This window comes from Trichechus manatus, unplaced genomic scaffold, assembly GCF_000243295.1.
Source record: "Trichechus manatus latirostris isolate Lorelei unplaced genomic scaffold, TriManLat1.0 scaffold00049, whole genome shotgun sequence".
Lineage (NCBI taxonomy): Eukaryota > Metazoa > Chordata > Mammalia > Sirenia > Trichechidae > Trichechus > Trichechus manatus.
The window spans coordinates 1,741,641-1,759,368 of record NW_004443985.1 but is presented as its reverse complement, the minus strand read 5'-3'; the positions used below and the strand labels follow the sequence as shown (position 1 = coordinate 1,759,368).

Sequence of the window (17,728 nt, the reverse complement as noted above, 5' to 3'; positions counted from 1 at the left end):
CATTATTGTTCTTTCTCGTTGCATAGTACTCCATTGTGTGTATGTACCATAGTTTGTTTATCCATTCATCTGTTGATGGGCACCTACGTTGTTTCCATTGTTTTGCTATTGTGAACAATGCTGCCATGAACATAGGTGTGCAAGTGTCTAGAGATTTATTAGTTTTTATTGTGAAAAATATCATGCATACAGTAGAGTATATACATCATGCAGCTAATTGAAAAATATGCGTACAGTAAAGCATATTAATAAATCAAACACCTGTTTATCCAGCACTCTGGTGAAGAAATGAGAGCATTGCCAGAACCATAAAACTTTTCATGTGTGCACCTCTTCAATTTCATCCTCATCCTCCAGGGGTAATTTCTGTCCTGATTTTGTATTATCATTTCCCCGGGGTTCTTCATAGTTTTACCAGCTATGTACACATCCCCAAGTTTACATTTTTTGTTTTACCTGCTTCTGAACTTTATAATGTATGGAATTATACTCTGTGTGTTCCTGTGTGACTTGCTTGTTTAACCAAATGTTATGTTTATGAAGGCATACATGTTAAATAGTATAGCTATTAGTTGTTAGCTCTCATTGCAGTATGGTATTCCATTGCATGATTATACCATATTTATTTATCCATTCTGTCGTGACACATTTGAAAACATTTGGGTGTTTCCAGTTTGGTGTTATAAACAATGCTGGTATGAATAATTTTGTAAATGTTTTTGGTTGATTTTTCTTTATTCCATCTTTTTGCCTCTTAATAGGCGTTGGTAGTAAACCAACAACCAAGAGAGTGATTTATGAGAGAGCAAGATGGAAACCTCAGTGTCTTTTATGACTTTTTTTTCCGGTTGCCATTGAGTCAATTCCAACCCATAGTGACCCTACAGGACAGAGTAGAACTGCCGCATAGGGTTTCCAAGAAGCAGCTGGTAGATTCAAACTGCCAACCCTTTGGTTAGCAGCTGAGCTCTTCACCACTGCGCCACCAGGGCTCCCTTTTATGACTTAGTCTTAGAAAATAATGGTGTGTGAATTCCAAGACTTTTATGACTTAGTCTTGGAATTCACACACGATTGTTTACACAGTAGCCTGTTGGTTACATGAGTCAGCCCTGTTGAATGAGACAAGGGGCTACAAAAGGGCATGAAGAACAGGAGGCAGGGATCACTTGGGGGCCATCTTGGATCTGGCTGGTATATCAGTTGTATTACTTTCCTACGATCGCTGTAACAAAATCCCAACAGGGCCATGTTCTCTGGGAAGGTGCTGGGGAGGATCTAGCCACACCCTTGCTGTCTTCTCCAGAGCACACTTTCTTAATTTTTACAGTATGGATAGGCTGAGAATGTTCCAAATCTTCACGTTCTACTTTCCACAAAACAATCGAACATAATTCAGCTAAGTTCCTTGCCTCTCTACAACAAGGATCACCTTTCCTCTGGTGTCCAGTAACATGTTCATCATTTCCTATTAAGTCCTCACCAGAGGCACATTTAATGTCCACATTTTTAGCAACATCTGTTCATGATGATAGAAACTTTATCTACAATTCTCCTTCTTTCTGAGCCCTTACAGAATGGCCTTTAATATCCACAATCCTACCAACAGTGTTTTTAGAGTGGAGCCCTGGTGGCACAGTGGTTAAGAGCTCAGCTGCTAACCAAAAGATCAGCAGTTCAGATCCACCAGCTGCTCCTTGGAAACCCTATGGAGAAAGTTCTGTTCTGTCCTGTAGGGTTGCTATGAGTTGGAATCGACTCGACGGCAATGAGTTTTGCTTTTGGTCTTTAAAGCAACCTAGGCTTTTACTATCAACCACCTTAAAATTCTTCCATCCTCTACTTACCCAATTCCAAAGCTACTTCTACGTTTTCAGGTATTCGTTACACAGCATTATCTCACTTCCCAGTGCCAAAATCTGTATTACTTTCACTGGGCTGCTGTAACAAAGTACAGTCAGGTGAGTGGCTTTAAACAATAGAAGTTTATTGTCTCACAGTTCTGGAGGTTAGTAGTCTGAATTCAGGGAGTCAGCAGGGCCATGTTCTCTTTGAACGCTCTAGGGGAGGATCCTTTCTTGTCTCTCTCAGCTTATGGTAGCCTCAGGTGTTCGTTCGCACGTAGCTGCATCTCCAGGTGGCCATTGTCTTAGTTACCTAGTGCTGCTATAACAGAAATACCATAAGCAGATGGCTTTAACAAACAGAAATTTATTCTCTCACACTCTAGTAGGCTAGAAGTCCAAATTCAGGATGCCAGCGCCAGGGAAAGGCTTTCTCTCTGTATTAGTTCTGGGGGAAAGTCCTTCTCATCGATCTTCCCTTGGTCTAGGAGCTTCTCAGCACAGGGACCCCAAGTCCAAAGGATGCACTCTGCTCTTGACTCTTCTTTTTTGGTGGTAATTAGGTCCCTCTCCTCTCTGCTATCTTCTCTCTATAATATCTCAAAAGAGATTGATTCAGGATACAACCTAATCTTGTAGATTGAGTCCTGCCTCATTAACATTACTGCCTCTAATCCTGCCTCATTAACATCATAGAGGTTAGGATTTACAACACACAGGATAATCAAATCAGATCACAAAATGGTGGACAGCCACACGATACTGGGAATCATGACCTAGCAAAGTTGACGAACATTTTTGGGGGACACAGTTTAATCCATAACAGCTGTCTTTCCTCTGTCTGTCTCTCTATGTCTCTTCTCTTTTATAGGACACTATTCAGACGGGGTTAGGACCCACCCTACTCCAGCATGACCTCATCTTAACTGATAACATCTTCAAAGACCCTATTTCCAAACAAGGTCACCTTCACAGGTACCAGGGGTTAGGACTTGCGCATAATTTTTTAGGGACGCACTTCAATCTTAAAGAGAGTGTTCTAAATGTGTCTGGTCAGAGTGGCATTTGTTGTAAGTTTTGGATATATGACCTTTATCAATTTCAGGAGGTCACTTCTATTCCTGGTTTGTTGAGGTTTTTTTTTTTATTATTATTATTGGAAAAAAAACAGTAAGGGGTGGATGGGGCCGTCCCCTGCAACAGCCTCACTAGCAGATGATGGGACAGGCCTGCATGGACAGACGCAAGCTTTGGATCTTCTGCCCCTCCCCCCAAGTCTGTGTGTACACAGGAGGCATTAGCCTACCACAAGCCCTCTATGGCTGAACGGTTCTGGAAAATAGCCCTTTCTGTTTTGAGGAAATGCCCACCGCCCTTCATTTTTATCTCTTTCCTTGCAGTGCCTAAGACAAAGATTTTGGCCACCGGAGGAGCATCTCACAACAGAGACATCCTGCAGGTAAGTGCCTGTAAGGCCCCGCACCGTGGCCTCTTCCGCCTCCGTGACTTGGAGGAGCCACAGACTCAGCAGGAAGGGCTGCCTGTGTCCCAGTCTCCCAGGAAGCCATCTCTGTCGCAGTTCACACTGTAAGCATGTTCTGCCTCATGCTCAGGTGAAGTCTGCCACCCTGTGTGTCTGCGCTCTGATAGCGGTGCCGCCCCCTGGGGTCACACGGAAAGTGCTGGTAGCAAACGTTCTGGTGTCTAACGTCAACATTCCTGGCCCTTCCAGTGTGAACGTCTCTGATTATCTGCGATCGTTCCTCTTGGAACACAGCTGCCAGACATTGTCTCTGCCCTTCTGATCCTCCATTGTGCTGGGGATATACGACCCAACGTGGGATCAACCTGCAGATATCTGACGCTCAGCCTGTCACATCGCGGGTGTGTTCTTGCTGAGACGCCACACGTTTTTTGGATATAGCCCGAGGCTGCCTTAGCTTTTGAGTAACTGCATCAACTGTTGACTTGTCATATACCTGCCATACATAAGATTCCCTAGAGGCAGAGCCTGGAGTGGGAAATCTCGGGAAGTGATTTGAGAGTGCCCCCAGGAGGCACTCGGGATTCAGGGATTCAGGACAGGTCAGTGGAAGGAAAAGGAAGGATACGGTCTTGGCGGGAGTCTGCCTTGGCCTGATCTTATGGGGAGCCCTGGAGTGTGAATTACACCACAGGGTCTCCTTGGGACAAGAGAGCCAGCTGGCTGCTGTGGGGAGTGATGGGCACAGCCTCCTGTGAGAGGCGGCTTCTGCTCAGCAGAGGGCAGTTCTCTTCAGGAGGGGCAACCCTGAGCCACTAGCAGCCAGTGCTCACAGCAGCAGGGGCAGGGGATCTGAACAGGGCATCGGTGGCACCTACTACAATCCCTCTGCTCAACCAAGACCCCCAAGTCTTTTCCATTCTACATAGGTGCGATTTAATTTCAGGACCTAAATGGAAGACTTTACCTTTATCCCTATGAAGTGTGCCCTTTTTCATTAGAGTTTGTTCGGGCTTGTTAATATTGGTCTGATACTCCACTCTCCCCAGCTCTCAGCCATTTACTAAGCATACTTACTGAGTCTCCTGTCTTATTTTTGATAAAATGGTGAAACAGTGCAGGCACAGCTGGAGAGATGTGGCCTCTGTAATATACTTCATGAGTGCTGTTTTGACCAGTTTGGAGACCCCCTTCATGGGCAGTTTGCTAAGCCCACACCCCAACCACTCCCCAACCACATCCCAAACACTCCTGGGCTGCAGCACCCATACTCAACTGCCAGAGGCCCCCCAGATGCCTATCACCTGGGACAGCCCCTTCTTTCTTGTTGTTAGGTACTGTCCTAGTCATTTAGTGCTGCTGTAACAGAAATATCACAAGTGAATGGCTTCAACAAACAGAAGTTTATTCTCTCACACTCTAGGAGGCTAGAAGTCCAAATTCAGGACGTAAGCTCCAGGGAGAGTCCTTCTCTCTCTGTCGGCTCTGGAGAGAGGGCCCTGTCATCAGTCTTCCCCTGGACTAGGAGCTTCTCAGCACAGGGACCCTGGGTCCAAAGGACGCACTCTTCTCCCCATGCTGCTTTCTTGGTGGTCCCTGTCTCTTTGCTTGCTTCTGTCTTTTATATCTCAAAAGAGATTGACTTAAGACACAACCCAATCTTGTAGATTGAGTCCTGCCTCCTTAACGTAACTGCCTCTAATCCTGCCTCATTAACATCGTAGAGATAGGATTCACAACACATAAGAAAGTCACATCAGATGACAAAATGGTGGACAGTCACACAATCCTGGGAATCATGGCCTAGCCAAGTTGACAGACACAGTTTTGGGGGGGACACAATTCAATCCATGACAGGTGCCAGTGAGTCAGTTCCAACTCATAGCGACCCTGCGTACAGCAGAACGGAGCACTGCCCAGCCCTGTGCGTCCTCACACACAGTCGTTACTATGTTAGAGCCCATTGTTGCTGCCACTGTGTCAGCCCGTCTCGCGGAGGGTCTTCCTCTTTTTTGCTGGCCCTCTGCCTTACCAGGCACGATGTCCTTCTCCAAGGACTGGTCTCTCTTGATGACATGTCTGAAGTACATAAGACGAACTCTTGCCATCCTCCCTTCTAAGGAGCATTCTGGCTGTACTCCTTCCAAGACAGATTTGTTTATTCTTCTGCCAGTCTGTGAGATATTCACTGTTCTTCACCAACACCATAATTCAAAGGCATCAGTTCTTCCATCTTCCTTATTCATTGTTCAGCTTTTGTATTCCTATGCGGCGATTAAAAACACCATGGCTGGGCTCAGGCGCACCTTAGTCCTCAAAGTGACGTCTTTGCTTTTTAACCCTTTAAGAGGTCTTTCGCAGCAGGTCTGCCCAGTGCATTGCGTCATTTGATTTCTTGACTGCTGCTCCCATGGGCGTTGCCTGTGAATCCTTGGGTGTACAGAATTATTCAAAATACCCAATTCTCGGGAAGTCCTGGAAACCTAGCCAACCCAACCCCGCTTGCCCTGCGTGAGCCGCCTCCGGTTAGGACCCCCTGTGTGGGTAACAGAGTCCTGCCTTTCGCCTGTCCCGGGATCATTGTGCTGTGTCCTGCCATCATCAGAAGCTGACGAACGTTGAGCACTCTGCGCTCGGGACCTCCCCCAGGTCACCCTGGTCTTACAATCACCAGAGTGGTGGGAACTGGCAGCGTGGCCGAGTGTACTTTTAAAGCAGTGGTGGTGGAATGGAAGGGAAAGGGGAGCCTGGAAAACACACCCCGAAAGGTCCACGTTCCTTCTGAGAATGACTCAGGACGGTAAAAACCAGCATGTCCTCTCTAGGTGCTTGCGGATGTGTTTGGCGCCCCGGTGTACGTCACAGACACTGCCAACTCAGCCTGTGTGGGCTCTGCATACCGAGCTTTTCACGGTAGGTCGATGGGTTGGGGACAACGGCCTCTGCAAGGGCTTGGGGCACTGGCTGGGCCGAGGGGGGTGGAAGGGCAAGACTGGGCTGTTCCAGTCTTTGGGGGCTTTAGCTTCACTTCCCTGCCTCCCATCGGGCCAAAACCAACCCAAACCCTCTGTTCCTGTATTCTCCACTTAGGGAGTGAAAGGGGGCAGGGGCCTCTCCAGAACAGAGTCAGGCTCAGCACAGAGATACTGGACAAGGACGTGTGCGTGCTGAGGGCATGCAGGCCTGGGTCTGCACCGCAGGTGGGAGGAGGGTGGATGAAGTCGGGAGCAGCCTGTTCAGCAGGAGCGAGAGGTTGAGACAGAGCCGAAGGCTTCAGACCCAGACAGTCCAGCACCCTGGACAGCTCCGCCGAGGCCCTGTGTTCTCTTGATGGCCTACCCAGAACTCCGGATGTTAAAGGAATCTCCCCTGTCTAGGGGGGTTCGCTGGGGCATGGCACTTGCCCACAAGGGCGTTCTTTGTCCAGTTTGAACCCATTTGCTGTGTCCACTGCCCTCAGGGAGCTCCGCAGGCCGCCGTGTGCCTCACGGTTTTTTGCCTTCTCTAGCGCTGCCATTCTTTGAGTGGCTAACCGCTCTTGACTTCTTTTCTGTGTGTGTTTTAATGGAACGTTTACAGCACAAGTTACTTTTTATTCAAAAATTTATACACAGGTTGTTTTGTGACATTGGTTGGAGTCCCCACGATGTGTCAGCACTGTCCCCCTTTCCCTTTCCACCCTGGGTTCCCCATGTCCACTCATCTAGTTTTCCTGTCCCTTCCTGCCTTCTCGTCTTTGCTTTTGGGCGGGTGTTGCCCATACTCTTGACTTCTTCACGCACCCATTTAAACGGAGGTATTTTTCTTCAGCATTGACGATTAATCAGTGCACAGATCTGTCTTTCTCTTCACCATTGAATGAACCTCTTACTCTTTTTCCCTACCTCCCCAGCATGTGTACCTTATGCCACCTCCTGGGTCAAGATCATTTGGGGAATTTATTGCCAGGTGGTTCTGTTTTTAATTATATTTTATATCATATTTGCTTTTGTTTGCAGTGAACTATGAGTTTTCCTGGGTGGTGGTGGTTTTTTTCCTTCCCACAATTTCTTTCTCCCTTTTTTTTTCTATGCTAGTTCTGTTATAATATACAACTTAAGTGAATTTTTAAGAGGGAGCTTGGTAGATAATAATATTCTGAGGCCACATATATGTCCAGGAGCCCTGGTGGTGCAGTGGTTAAGAGCTCAGCTGCTCACCAGAAGGTCGGCAGTTTGAATCCACCAGCCGCTCCTTGGAAATCCTATGGGGCAGTTTTCCTCTGTTCTGTAGGGTGGCTGTGAGTTGGAATTAACTCGATGGCAACAGGTTTGGTTTTTCACGCCCCTTTAGTTGCCAGAGGTAACTGGGGCACTGCCCTCCACGACAAAAGCCCGGGCTACATCCTAGCAGACAGTCCCCACTAGAGGCATAGTAGCCATTCCGTTTGGAGATCTCATCTCACCAGCTGCTCCTGGGTGGATCCCACACACAACCCACAACACACAGCAAAATGGTGGATTTGTCTGATGGGCAGCCGACCACCATCCTGTTCCCTTTCCATACGGATCTGAGCTGGTATTTTGTAACCTTCTGTTAGGAAAACTGGCCCATGTCTTCAGGGGATGCTCACTCTTGGTGGTGTAGTTTCTCTTCATTCTTGGTGGTGGTGCCAGGTGGTTGCTTGGTTTCTCTGTCGATCAGATACTACTGCTTAAATTGCCTAGAAATTCCCTGTTGTTTCTTGTCCTCTGTAAAAATGGCTTGGGGGCAGGGTCTGACCTACTCTAACTTCACGAGGGGGTAGGAGAATCAAGATGAGCTGAGTCCTATGAGCCCGAGGTCAGACATGCCTCCTCCATCTTCCCCTTCTTACCAGGAGCTTCTCAGCGCAGGGATCCCGGGTCCAAAGGACGTGCTGGCTCCTCGCTGGCCTTCCTTGGTGGTGGTGGGATCTTCTCTCTCCCGCCCCTGGGGTGGCTTATCTCAAGCCCAGCAGGATGGTAAAACTAACCAATCCCTTTGGTGGGCCACAGTGGCCATATCTGCATGGTCCGCCCAGTCACTTGGGTGTGGTTACAGGGCCGTGGCTACAAAGGGCACACAGAGCGATCCAGTCACCAGACCCGCCTCTGGCAGCCTTCCGTCTCGTCCAGTGCTGCTCTTCATTTGCTCAGGGCCTGTTTATCGAGTGGAGCCCTGGTGGCGCCGTGGTTAAGAGCTCGGCTGCTAACCCAAAGGTCAGCACTTCAAATCCACCAGCTGCTCCTTGGAAACTCTGTGGTACAGTTCTGCTCTGACCTGTTGGGTTGCTATGAGTTGGAATCAAGTCAACGGCAACGGGTGCTTATTGAGTGCCTCTGTGTGCCAGGTGGGGTGCTGGGCACTGGGATGGGAGCGGTGACCCAGAGAGACGCTGTCCCCTGGCCTCGAGGAGCTTACAGTTCAGCAGAGGAGGGACTGTAAACAATCGTACGAAGAAATATGTGGCCACAAATTGTGAAAAGGGCGCGAGGAAAAGCAGATGGTGCTTAGGGCTGGCGGGTCAGGGAGGGTCTCCTGAACAAGCGGTGTTTTTAGCTGCAGCTTACCTGAGGAGAAAGGAATAAGCAGGTGGGAGCAGAACGTTCCACACGGTGAAAAGCTCTGAGGCAGAACAAATTGAAGGAAGACCAGGGTGACTCGAACATGGTGGGCAGTGGGGAGCGTGGAGGGTGCTCCCTCTCCTTCTGGGGTGGACTGGCCTGTTCTGTCATTACCACAGGGAGCAGGATAAACTAGTCCCCTGCTAAGGAGGGGCCTAAGGAGTCCTGGTGTTGCAATGGTTAAGCACTTGCTGCTCACTGAGAGGTTGGCGGTTCGAACCCACCCAGGGGCTCTCTGGGAGAAAAGACCTGGTGATCTGCTCCCGTAAAGATTACATCCCAGAAAACCCCGTGGGGCAGTTCTGCTTTGTCACGAGGGCTCACTATGAGTCGGGATCACCTAACAACAGAGGCCTGGGCTTGAAATTTGCTTTTTCCTTTTCCTTTTGTAAACAGCTTTATTGAGGTATAATTTGCATGACATAAAATTTACCCGTTTTACATGTACAAGTCAGTGATTTTTAGTAAACCCACCAAGTTGTGTGGCCTTCACCATAACCCAGTCTTAGTGCCGTTTCACCCCCAGTGAGATCCTTTGTCCTCTTACCGCTGCCGTCTTCCTGTGGAGCGTGAGTGATGTGAAACGAGCCTTCCTTCCAGGCCTTGCAGCTGGAGCAGAGGTGCCCTTTGCAGACGTGGTGAAGTTAGCCCCGCGGCCCCGATTAGCTGCGACCCCGACCCCAGGAGCCACTCAGGTGAGAGACTGCCAGGATCCTGTCAGGGTGTTCACATGGTGAAAGCCAGCCGGGTTCTTTTTGCCAAAAGGTCAGATTTTCTTGGTCACCTGCCTTAAACTTGATGTGCTCAACTAAAGGGGAGATCCTCCCTTTTTGAGATCATCAAGAAAACTGAGTGAAAGAAACTGAGCTGTCCAGCGGGGATTCACGGATATTGCTGATTTTGCAGCCAGGGGTCAGATCGATTGCTGGGCATATCTTCATTGCTCTGTGTGCGTCGGGGTGGACCCTCCCACCTCACCAGGGGACAGGAGCCACTGGGAGACTGTCACTTAGGCACGAGGTGCACTGGGTTTATGGCACTCAGATCTCAAACCTGGATCCACGCTAGCCATGCCATGACCCGGGCCAGGATGTTCCTGTGAAGGCAGACCTCACTCATCACTGATTGGGTTCCCTGGAAAGCAGATCCTGAGATGTCAGTTAGGATGTGGGAGGTTCATCGGGGGTTGCTCTTGGGACCCACACTTGTGGAAGAGAGGAGGAGGAGGGGGGTGCTCTGGGACCCACACTTGTGGAAGAGAGGAGGAGGAGGGGGGTGCTCTGGGACCCACACTTGTGGAAGAGAGGAGGAGGAGGGGGGTGCTCTGGGACCCACACTTGTGGAAGAGAGGAGGAGGAGGGGGGTGCTCTGGGACCCACACTTGTGGAAGAGAGGAGGAGGAGGGAGAGGGTGAAGGCAAGCTGGGTGCCATCTCCATGGCGCCTTCAGTCAGTTCTGAAGCTGGGTGAGGTGGCCAGGCCTTTATACCTCATGTCAACCAGTCACCGCATGTGGGCCACTCCAGGATGGGGTGAGGCAGCTCTCTGTAGCCAGAGCAATTCCCGAAGGGGGCTGATAGCTGAGGGCTGTTGCCAGCAGCCGGGAGAAGTTCCTCATTCCTGAAGGAGAACCTGGGCAGTGTGCCACAGCATCCACCACCCCTTTCTGCCTGGGAGCAGAGTGGGTGCATCCTGTCAGGACTGTGGAGGGTCCGAGAGTTACCCTACTTGAGGCTGACCAGTGAGCCTGCACGGTCTCGTGGCTGCTGGCGGAAGATATGACTCCTGGGTCAGAGACAAAGGACCTCATTACAGTACTGCAGGCAGTGTGAGCTTCATGCCCTCCTTGCTCCCCCGGGTCCCCTAAGCCCCTGGGTGATGTGAAGTGGACACAGGTGTGTACTGCGTATGCAGTGTGTCTGTGTCACAGGTGAGGGACCCCGGGCTCAGGAAACCTTACAAAGCAGCTGCGTGCAAACCTGTCCAACCTTTGCCCTCAAAGGAGACACTGTCTTTATTATCCTGGACAGCAAACACGTCTGCCTTCTGCCCCAGAAGGAGACTCTCTCTCTCCTGAGGCGGTTTGCATACAGACAGCCTGGACAAGATAGTCTGAGACAGAAGCTGTCACGAGACGCATAGACATGCCCTGGAGAGTTGTCCCCCAGCACAGCTTGGAAGCAGCAGCTCGTACCTGGCGCTGACCAGACCCCTCAGCCGTGGCTGTGCCCAAGCCTCTGTCTGTTGCGTGTCTTTATGTTTACGGAGCCCTGGTGGTGCAGTGGCTAAGAGCTCGGCTGCTGACTGAAAGGTCGGTGGTTCAAACCCACCAGCTGCTTTGTAGGAGAAAGATGTGGGAGCCTGCTTCCATAAAGATTTACAGCTTCGGAAACCCTATGGGGCAGTTCTACTCTGTCCTGCAGGATGGCTGTAAGTCATAATCGACTTGGCGGCAGTGGGTTTGGTTTGGTTTGGGGTCCTTACGTTTGAGAGGGAAACCCTGGTGGCATAGTGGTTAAGTGCTACAGCTGCTGACCAAAAGGTCAGCAGTTTGAATCCACCAGGCACTCCTTGGAAACTCTACGGGGCAGTTCTACTCTGTCCTGTAGGGTCACTATGAGTCGGAATCGACTCGACGGCTACGGATTTGGTTTGAGAGGCTGCTCAATACAGTGGAAAGCACCTGCATTGAGACCAAGGACGTGTGAGCTCTGATCCTCCTTCTGCCTCCCCCTTACCGTGTGGCCTCCATGTGACCTTGGGCAACCCTCCTCACCCTCCACCCGTGAAGTGTGCGCAACGCCTGTCCTGCTGCCTTTGCCCGTGGAGTGGGAGGCTGAAGAGGATGGTGAGCGTGGAAGTGTAGAGCAGCGTACAGGCTGGAGAGGGCAGCTGTCCGGCTGGGTCTTTACGATGCCAGGTGTGTCAGATAGGAATGCCTTCAGCCACCAAAAGAAGAAAAGAAAAAACCCAGGATCCTTGACTCTCCTGAAGTTCTCCCGGAACCAGAAGTCTGAAGGTCGTTGCCTGTGTTGGTTCAGTGGTTCAGCACGTCCGCGCTCTGACTCGTTTTCCCTGCGTTTCTTCTCCGTGTTAGCGATGTACAATGGAAATGTAACGTGAGCCACGGATGCAACCTAAGTATTTCCTGGTAGTCTCATGTTTTAAAAAAGTAAAAAGAAATAGGTGAAATTAATTTTAATAATGTGTTATGTCATCCCGTGTACCCAAAGCATGGTCGTTTCAACATGTAATCAGTATGAAAAATTATTCATGTGATACTTTATTGTTATGAAGTGTTTGAAATCCGGTGTGCGTTTTATCCTTACGGCACGGGCCGCATCCCAGGTGCTCAGAGCCCCACGGATTGGGTAGTGCACCTCCGGATGGTCTCGAGGCGGCCACAGGTGTCTGCAGCTGCTCCGGACCGCATGTCCTCACGCAGCATAGTCGGTATTCAACAGCAGGAATTAAGGGGTGGCTTTGGGCAGAGAAGGAGTCCCCTCGGTGGCACGCACAGTTACGTGTGTGGCTGCTAACTGAAGGGCTAGCAGTTCAAATCCATGCAGAGGCACCTCGGAAGAAAAGCCTGGTGATCTGCTTACAAAAAATTATAACTGTTGAAAACCCTATGGAGCACAGTTCTACTCTGAAACACATAGGGTCGCCATGAGTCAGAATTGACCCAGTGGCAACTGGTTTGGTTTTTTTTGGAGAGCGGGAGGTTTGGGCAGAGATTCTCTTCTTCTTTATCAGGGAGAGAAATACTTGTCTGTTCCTTCCAAAGCCCCCACCAGACCACCACCTGGTCATAGGCTCCACCCTCACGGGAAGAAAGGCTGGGGAGAAGTCTGGCTCTTTCATCCTCTCTAGAGGGGGGCCAGCAAAAAAGAAGGGAGTTGGCAAAGCTTTAGGGAAGCAAACGGTGGCACCTGGCTCGTTACAGGTAGCAGATACTCAGTGTGTGCACCACCACTCTCCCTGTCCCTCCCACGACGGAAGTGACTCGTAGCTCATGGACCTCTTCGCCGCTGAACCCAAGTGTGAGCTCAGAATCCTCGACACCACGTTGTGATCAGCTCCAGCCTGCGATTGTTGGCACAGTGACCTCTGTGTGGATTGGATTGCAAGCTCCTTGTGAGCAAGGTCACATCCTGTTTTCTTTTATCACATCTACAGCTGTGCTCGTGCTCACGTGGAAACTCTTAGTAGCATTTACTCCCTCCGTTCAGCTGAACGCTGTGCTTTCCTCCATGGAGAGATGATCAAAGCCCCCTCAGCTTCATTCTTTGACTCCTTAATCTTCAGCCTTAAGACTGCTGTCCTGGGGGCCTCTTCATGAAGAGCCACCTGTTATCCTTTGCTTTATTTTACCCATGGGGTCTGTTTTTCCAGAAGATTTCAGTGCACTTCACAGACGAATGTTGCAGGGAGGACCAGAACATCACTTATGCCATCTCCATTTGGAGAAACAAAGGGATTATTTCTCTAAGCCGCCCGGCAGCCGAGACTCATAGTGGATTCAGATGCCAGCAGATGCCTTCTCACTGGCTCTGACAGCCTGCAAGGCCCTTCCTGAGCCTTCGCCGTCAGAGCTGCCCCAGCTGCAACCAGATGAGGCCCTAGTTGCATAATCAGTTATTAAAAGAATTGACTGGAGGTAATTAAGGCAAATAAGCAGTGGGATTGTCATGAGGTACTAGTGTTGTTACCTGTGAGTCCCACGATGGAGTGGAAAATCTGGGTTCCTTGGTCTGAAGTGTCATTTATCTTTAATACAAGGCGCGCTAGTGGCGCGTGGTTAAAGCGATCGACTGCTAACCAGAAGGTCAGCGGTTCGAAACCACCAGTGGCCCTGCAGGAGAGAGACGTGGCAGTCTGCGTTGGTAGAGATTTACGGCCTTGGAAACCCTGTGGGGCTGCTATGAGTCAGAATCAACTTCACGGCAGCGGGTGTTTTGTTTGGTCTTTAATACAACGCGCTCACCGGATGTTTGTCTAAATTTCTAAGGCAAGACTTGAAGAACCACGGGCGAAAACCCCTTAAAAAAAAAACAGGAAGAGGAAGAATGTGGGGCTGTGTTTCTTTCTGGTCTTTTTCCCTTTGGTGGTTTTTGAGGTTTGGGCTTATTACACAGCACAGGATGTCTGTCGTTTTGTAGCCTGCTTTTTTTTTTTTTAAATTCAAGATTACAACGTCAGCATTTGCGTACACGTGCGCATTATTGTTTATAAATTGTGGTAAATACGGATGTCACGAAACGTGCCATCTCAGCCTTCTTCACATTTACCGTTTAGTGACATTGTTTACCATGTGCAACCGACAGCATTATCCATTTCCCACTTTTTCCGTCACCCTTAACAGAAGCTCAGGGTCTCCTAAGCAGGAGCCCCCTTCCCCTCTCCCTCCTGCCTGCCCCTGGTAACCACGGACATCATTCTTCATGACCGCGTAATAGTCTCTCTGGTGCGTGAACCCTAATGTCCTTGACCATTGCCCATGTCTTCGAGCAGTTGCTTCTCATTTTCCCATTATTACAATTAACCCTATGTGAGTAAAAGCTTAACAGAACCCTTTCATGTTCTGCTTGGGAATGTGACCTTTGGTGAATTGTCCAGCTCTGTCTCCCTGGAGACCGGATGTAAACGGAATGGGAGAAGTATTACTAGACAACGTAGCTTATGTAAAAATGGCTTTTGATTGGGAAACTACACCTAGTCTGGGAAAGTTATACATACCTGATGGGAAGTCTTGCTGAAGGCTTCCCTAGTGGGGTGCCTCCTGACCGAGTATGGGTGCTTCCTGACTGGGCGGGGTGCCTCCTGACCAGGTGCGGTGCCTCCTGACCGGGTGCGGTGCCTCCTGACCGGAATGTCTCTTGGCCTGTGGAGTTGTTATAAAGATATTCCTGCGGGGCGTGACGTTTCCAAGCCAAGGTGTTCTTGCGCCTGTACGATGTGGATCTGACCACTTTGCACCAGGGCTTCCAGCCCCTGCTGAGAATCTGCATTTCTAACAAGTTCCCAGGAGATGCTGATGCTGCTGGTTAGGGACCAAGTCTGAGAACCACTAGTCGAGCATCACCTGGGCGTCTTGTTGGAGTGTACATTCTGATGGCGTATACCGGGGGTGGACGTGCAAATCCTCAGCAGGGGTTCGAACCATAACGAGCCAGTTTGAAGGCCTGCTTTGCACCTGAGCTGTAATGTAGAGGGAAGGAGGAAGGCAGGGAGTCAGAAGCCCACTTCCGGCCAGCTGCGTGCACTGCTGTTTGGACTGCTAGGTGAGCGGTCTCCCAGTGAAGAGAAGCACCTGCAGCCGCTCTGCCAACAGGCCGTTTCTAGAGTGTACCCGGAGGACTGCAGTGTGGGGCCCTTGATAGTCTTGAGTCTGAATGTTGAGTGGAGTTTAAGAAGACCCCTGGTGGACAAGGCATCCTATATTTAGGATTATTTCCTTAGCAGAGCTTCACAGAAGCAGAATAACTGGGTCAAAGGATGTTTTCAATCCCGTTATTACAAATATGAGGGCAGTGATGGCTCTATGGTGGAATTCTTTTTTTTTTTTTTAGAATCCTTGAATTATTTTTTTTTATTGTTCTAGTTTAAATGAAGTTTACATTTCAAGTTAGTCTCCCATACAAAAATTTATACATACATTGTTATGTGACCCTAATTGCTCTCCCTGTACTGTGACAGCACACTCCTCCTTTCCACCCGTGATTCCCCATGTCCATTCAACCAGCTCCTAACCCTCTCTGCCTTCCCATCTCACCTCGGACAGGAGCTGCCCGTTTAGTCTCTTGTATCTACTTGAGCTAAGAGGCACACTCCTTACAAGTATCAGTTTATGTCCCACAGTCCAGTCCAATCCCTGTCTGAAGAGTTGGCCTCGGAAATTGTTTTAGTTCTGGGCTAATAGAGAATCCAGGGCCCATGCTTTCCGGGGTTCCTCCGGTCTCAGACCATTAAGCCTGGTCTTCTTGCTAGAATTTGAGTTCTGCACCCCACCTTTCTCCTGCTCCATCCAGGACACTCTGCTGTGCTCCCTGTCAGGGCGGTCATTGGTGGTAGCTGGGCACCATCTAGTTCTTCTGGTCTCAGGCTGATGAAGTCTCTGGTTTATGTGGCCCTTTCTGTCTCTTGGGCTACTGCTTTCCTTGTGTCTTTGGTGTTCTTCATTCTCCTTTGCTCCAGGTGGGTTGGGACCAATTGATGCCTCTTAGATGGCCACTTGCAAGCTTTTAAGACCCCAGACCCCACTCATCAATGGTGGAATTCTTGCCCTCCATGTGGGAGACCTGGGTTCAATTTCCAGCCAGTGCACCTCATGCACAGCTACCACCCACCTTCAGGGGAGGCTTGCTTGTTGCTGTGGTTAACGGGGTTCAGCAGAGCTTCCAGACTAAGACAGACTAGGAAGAAAGGCCTGGCAATCTACTTCTGAAGGTCAGCCAGTAAAAACATTGTGGATTACAACTGCCCGATCCTGTCGTGTGTGGAGTCGTTCTGAGTCGGGCCACTTTGATGGCAGTTAACCACAGCGGTACAGAAACAGTGCAGCTGTAAAGTCAGGTTGATTCCCAAAGGGCTGGACCATCAGCTGCCACCACCCCGTGCCACGGGACAGCCGTTTCCACTTACCTTCACCTAGAATTTTTTTTAACCTTTGTGGATTTGATAACAAAAATTGGTCTCTGGTCATAATTTGCATTGTTTAAAAAGAGGGTTTTTATACTAAAGGTTTGAGACTACTGTCATTTCCATTTTCATGAGCTGACGCTTCCTTTCTTTGGGTCAGCCAAAAAATTAAATGGCAAGTAAACGGGATGTAAAATTTTAAAATTGCCAAGTTGCAAACAGTTGCCGGATTCTAAACTACTCTTTCTGCCGCTCCAGGTCTACGAGGCCCTCCTCCCACAGTATGCCAAGCTAGAGCAGAGAATCGTGTCCCAAACCCGGGGGGCCCCAGAGTGAATTCTGCCAGCCCGGCGCCCTGCAGACTTGCCTGCCCAGACTCACGGAGCCCAGTTGGAGACGCGGCCCCGGACAGCAGAGACCTCCTCTGCTCTGGGGTTCTGCCTGCCCCTCCTGACTCCTTGAGTGTCCCAGCCTGGCCAGGACCACCTGGAACCCAGCCTCAGCACGTCTTCCTGAAGATGGACGGGCTGCCTTTGCCTGTGCCCTCGTGCCCCACGGCAGGAAAGCGGCTCTCTTTCCCTGTCTTTCATTCCAGGAGGTGGGATACCCCTGAGTCTGGGATGTATGCAATAAACATTGTGACTTTTCCCCTTTCAAAAAGCAGAAGTAAAGCAAATTCAGGGAAATCAGCAGAATGGAGAAGACAAAGCCCTCCCCCACACCCTGACCCCATCAGCCATTCCTCCCCTATACTGACCCAGCCCGCCCCCTTCTCCAACCCTGACTCTGACCACCCGTTCCCAAACCCTGGCCCACAGTCGCTCACACCCCAAGCGCTCGCCCCACTGTCCCTGCTCTCCCGTCAGCTGCCTGTTTCACATCCTGAAACCCCCACCTCCCGCTCTCTCTTCCCTCCTCATTCAGCTATCTGAAGCCCCCTCCCAGCTTCCTTCCTTGTCTGTCCCATGCTCACCCCTCCTTTGTTCTCTCATCCTCCTCTCCCTCTGATTTCTCCTTTCCTCCCTCCCCTCTTCCCACCTGGAAAAGCTGACAGCCTGCTGGACGCGCGTCCTCTGCCTCCTTCAGCTGTGACCACGTGCTGCCTGACCCCTGGGCACACCAGATGACTGGAGGGAC

The 17,728-nt window shown here is 50.1% G+C and overlaps 1 protein-coding gene across 3 annotated transcripts in view; it reads left to right on the top strand.

The window, feature by feature from the left end:
* XYLB (xylulokinase) overlaps positions 1–17,251 on the top strand; it is a 47,704-nt gene extending 30,453 nt beyond the window's left edge. For 2 of the 3 annotated variants that reach the window (XM_023732216.1, XM_023732217.1), the window contains 2 exons: positions 3,245–3,303; positions 6,153–6,981. In XM_023732216.1, the coding sequence (XP_023587984.1) occupies positions 3,245–3,303; positions 6,153–6,584 (491 nt within the window). In that variant the 3' untranslated portion in view covers positions 6,585–6,981. Of the gene's footprint in view, positions 1–3,244; positions 3,304–6,152; positions 6,982–9,551; positions 9,647–16,849 lie in introns of those variants that run through there. The other variant, XM_023732218.1, reaches the window with a different exon arrangement.
* Positions 17,252–17,728: the final 477 nt, after the last annotated feature.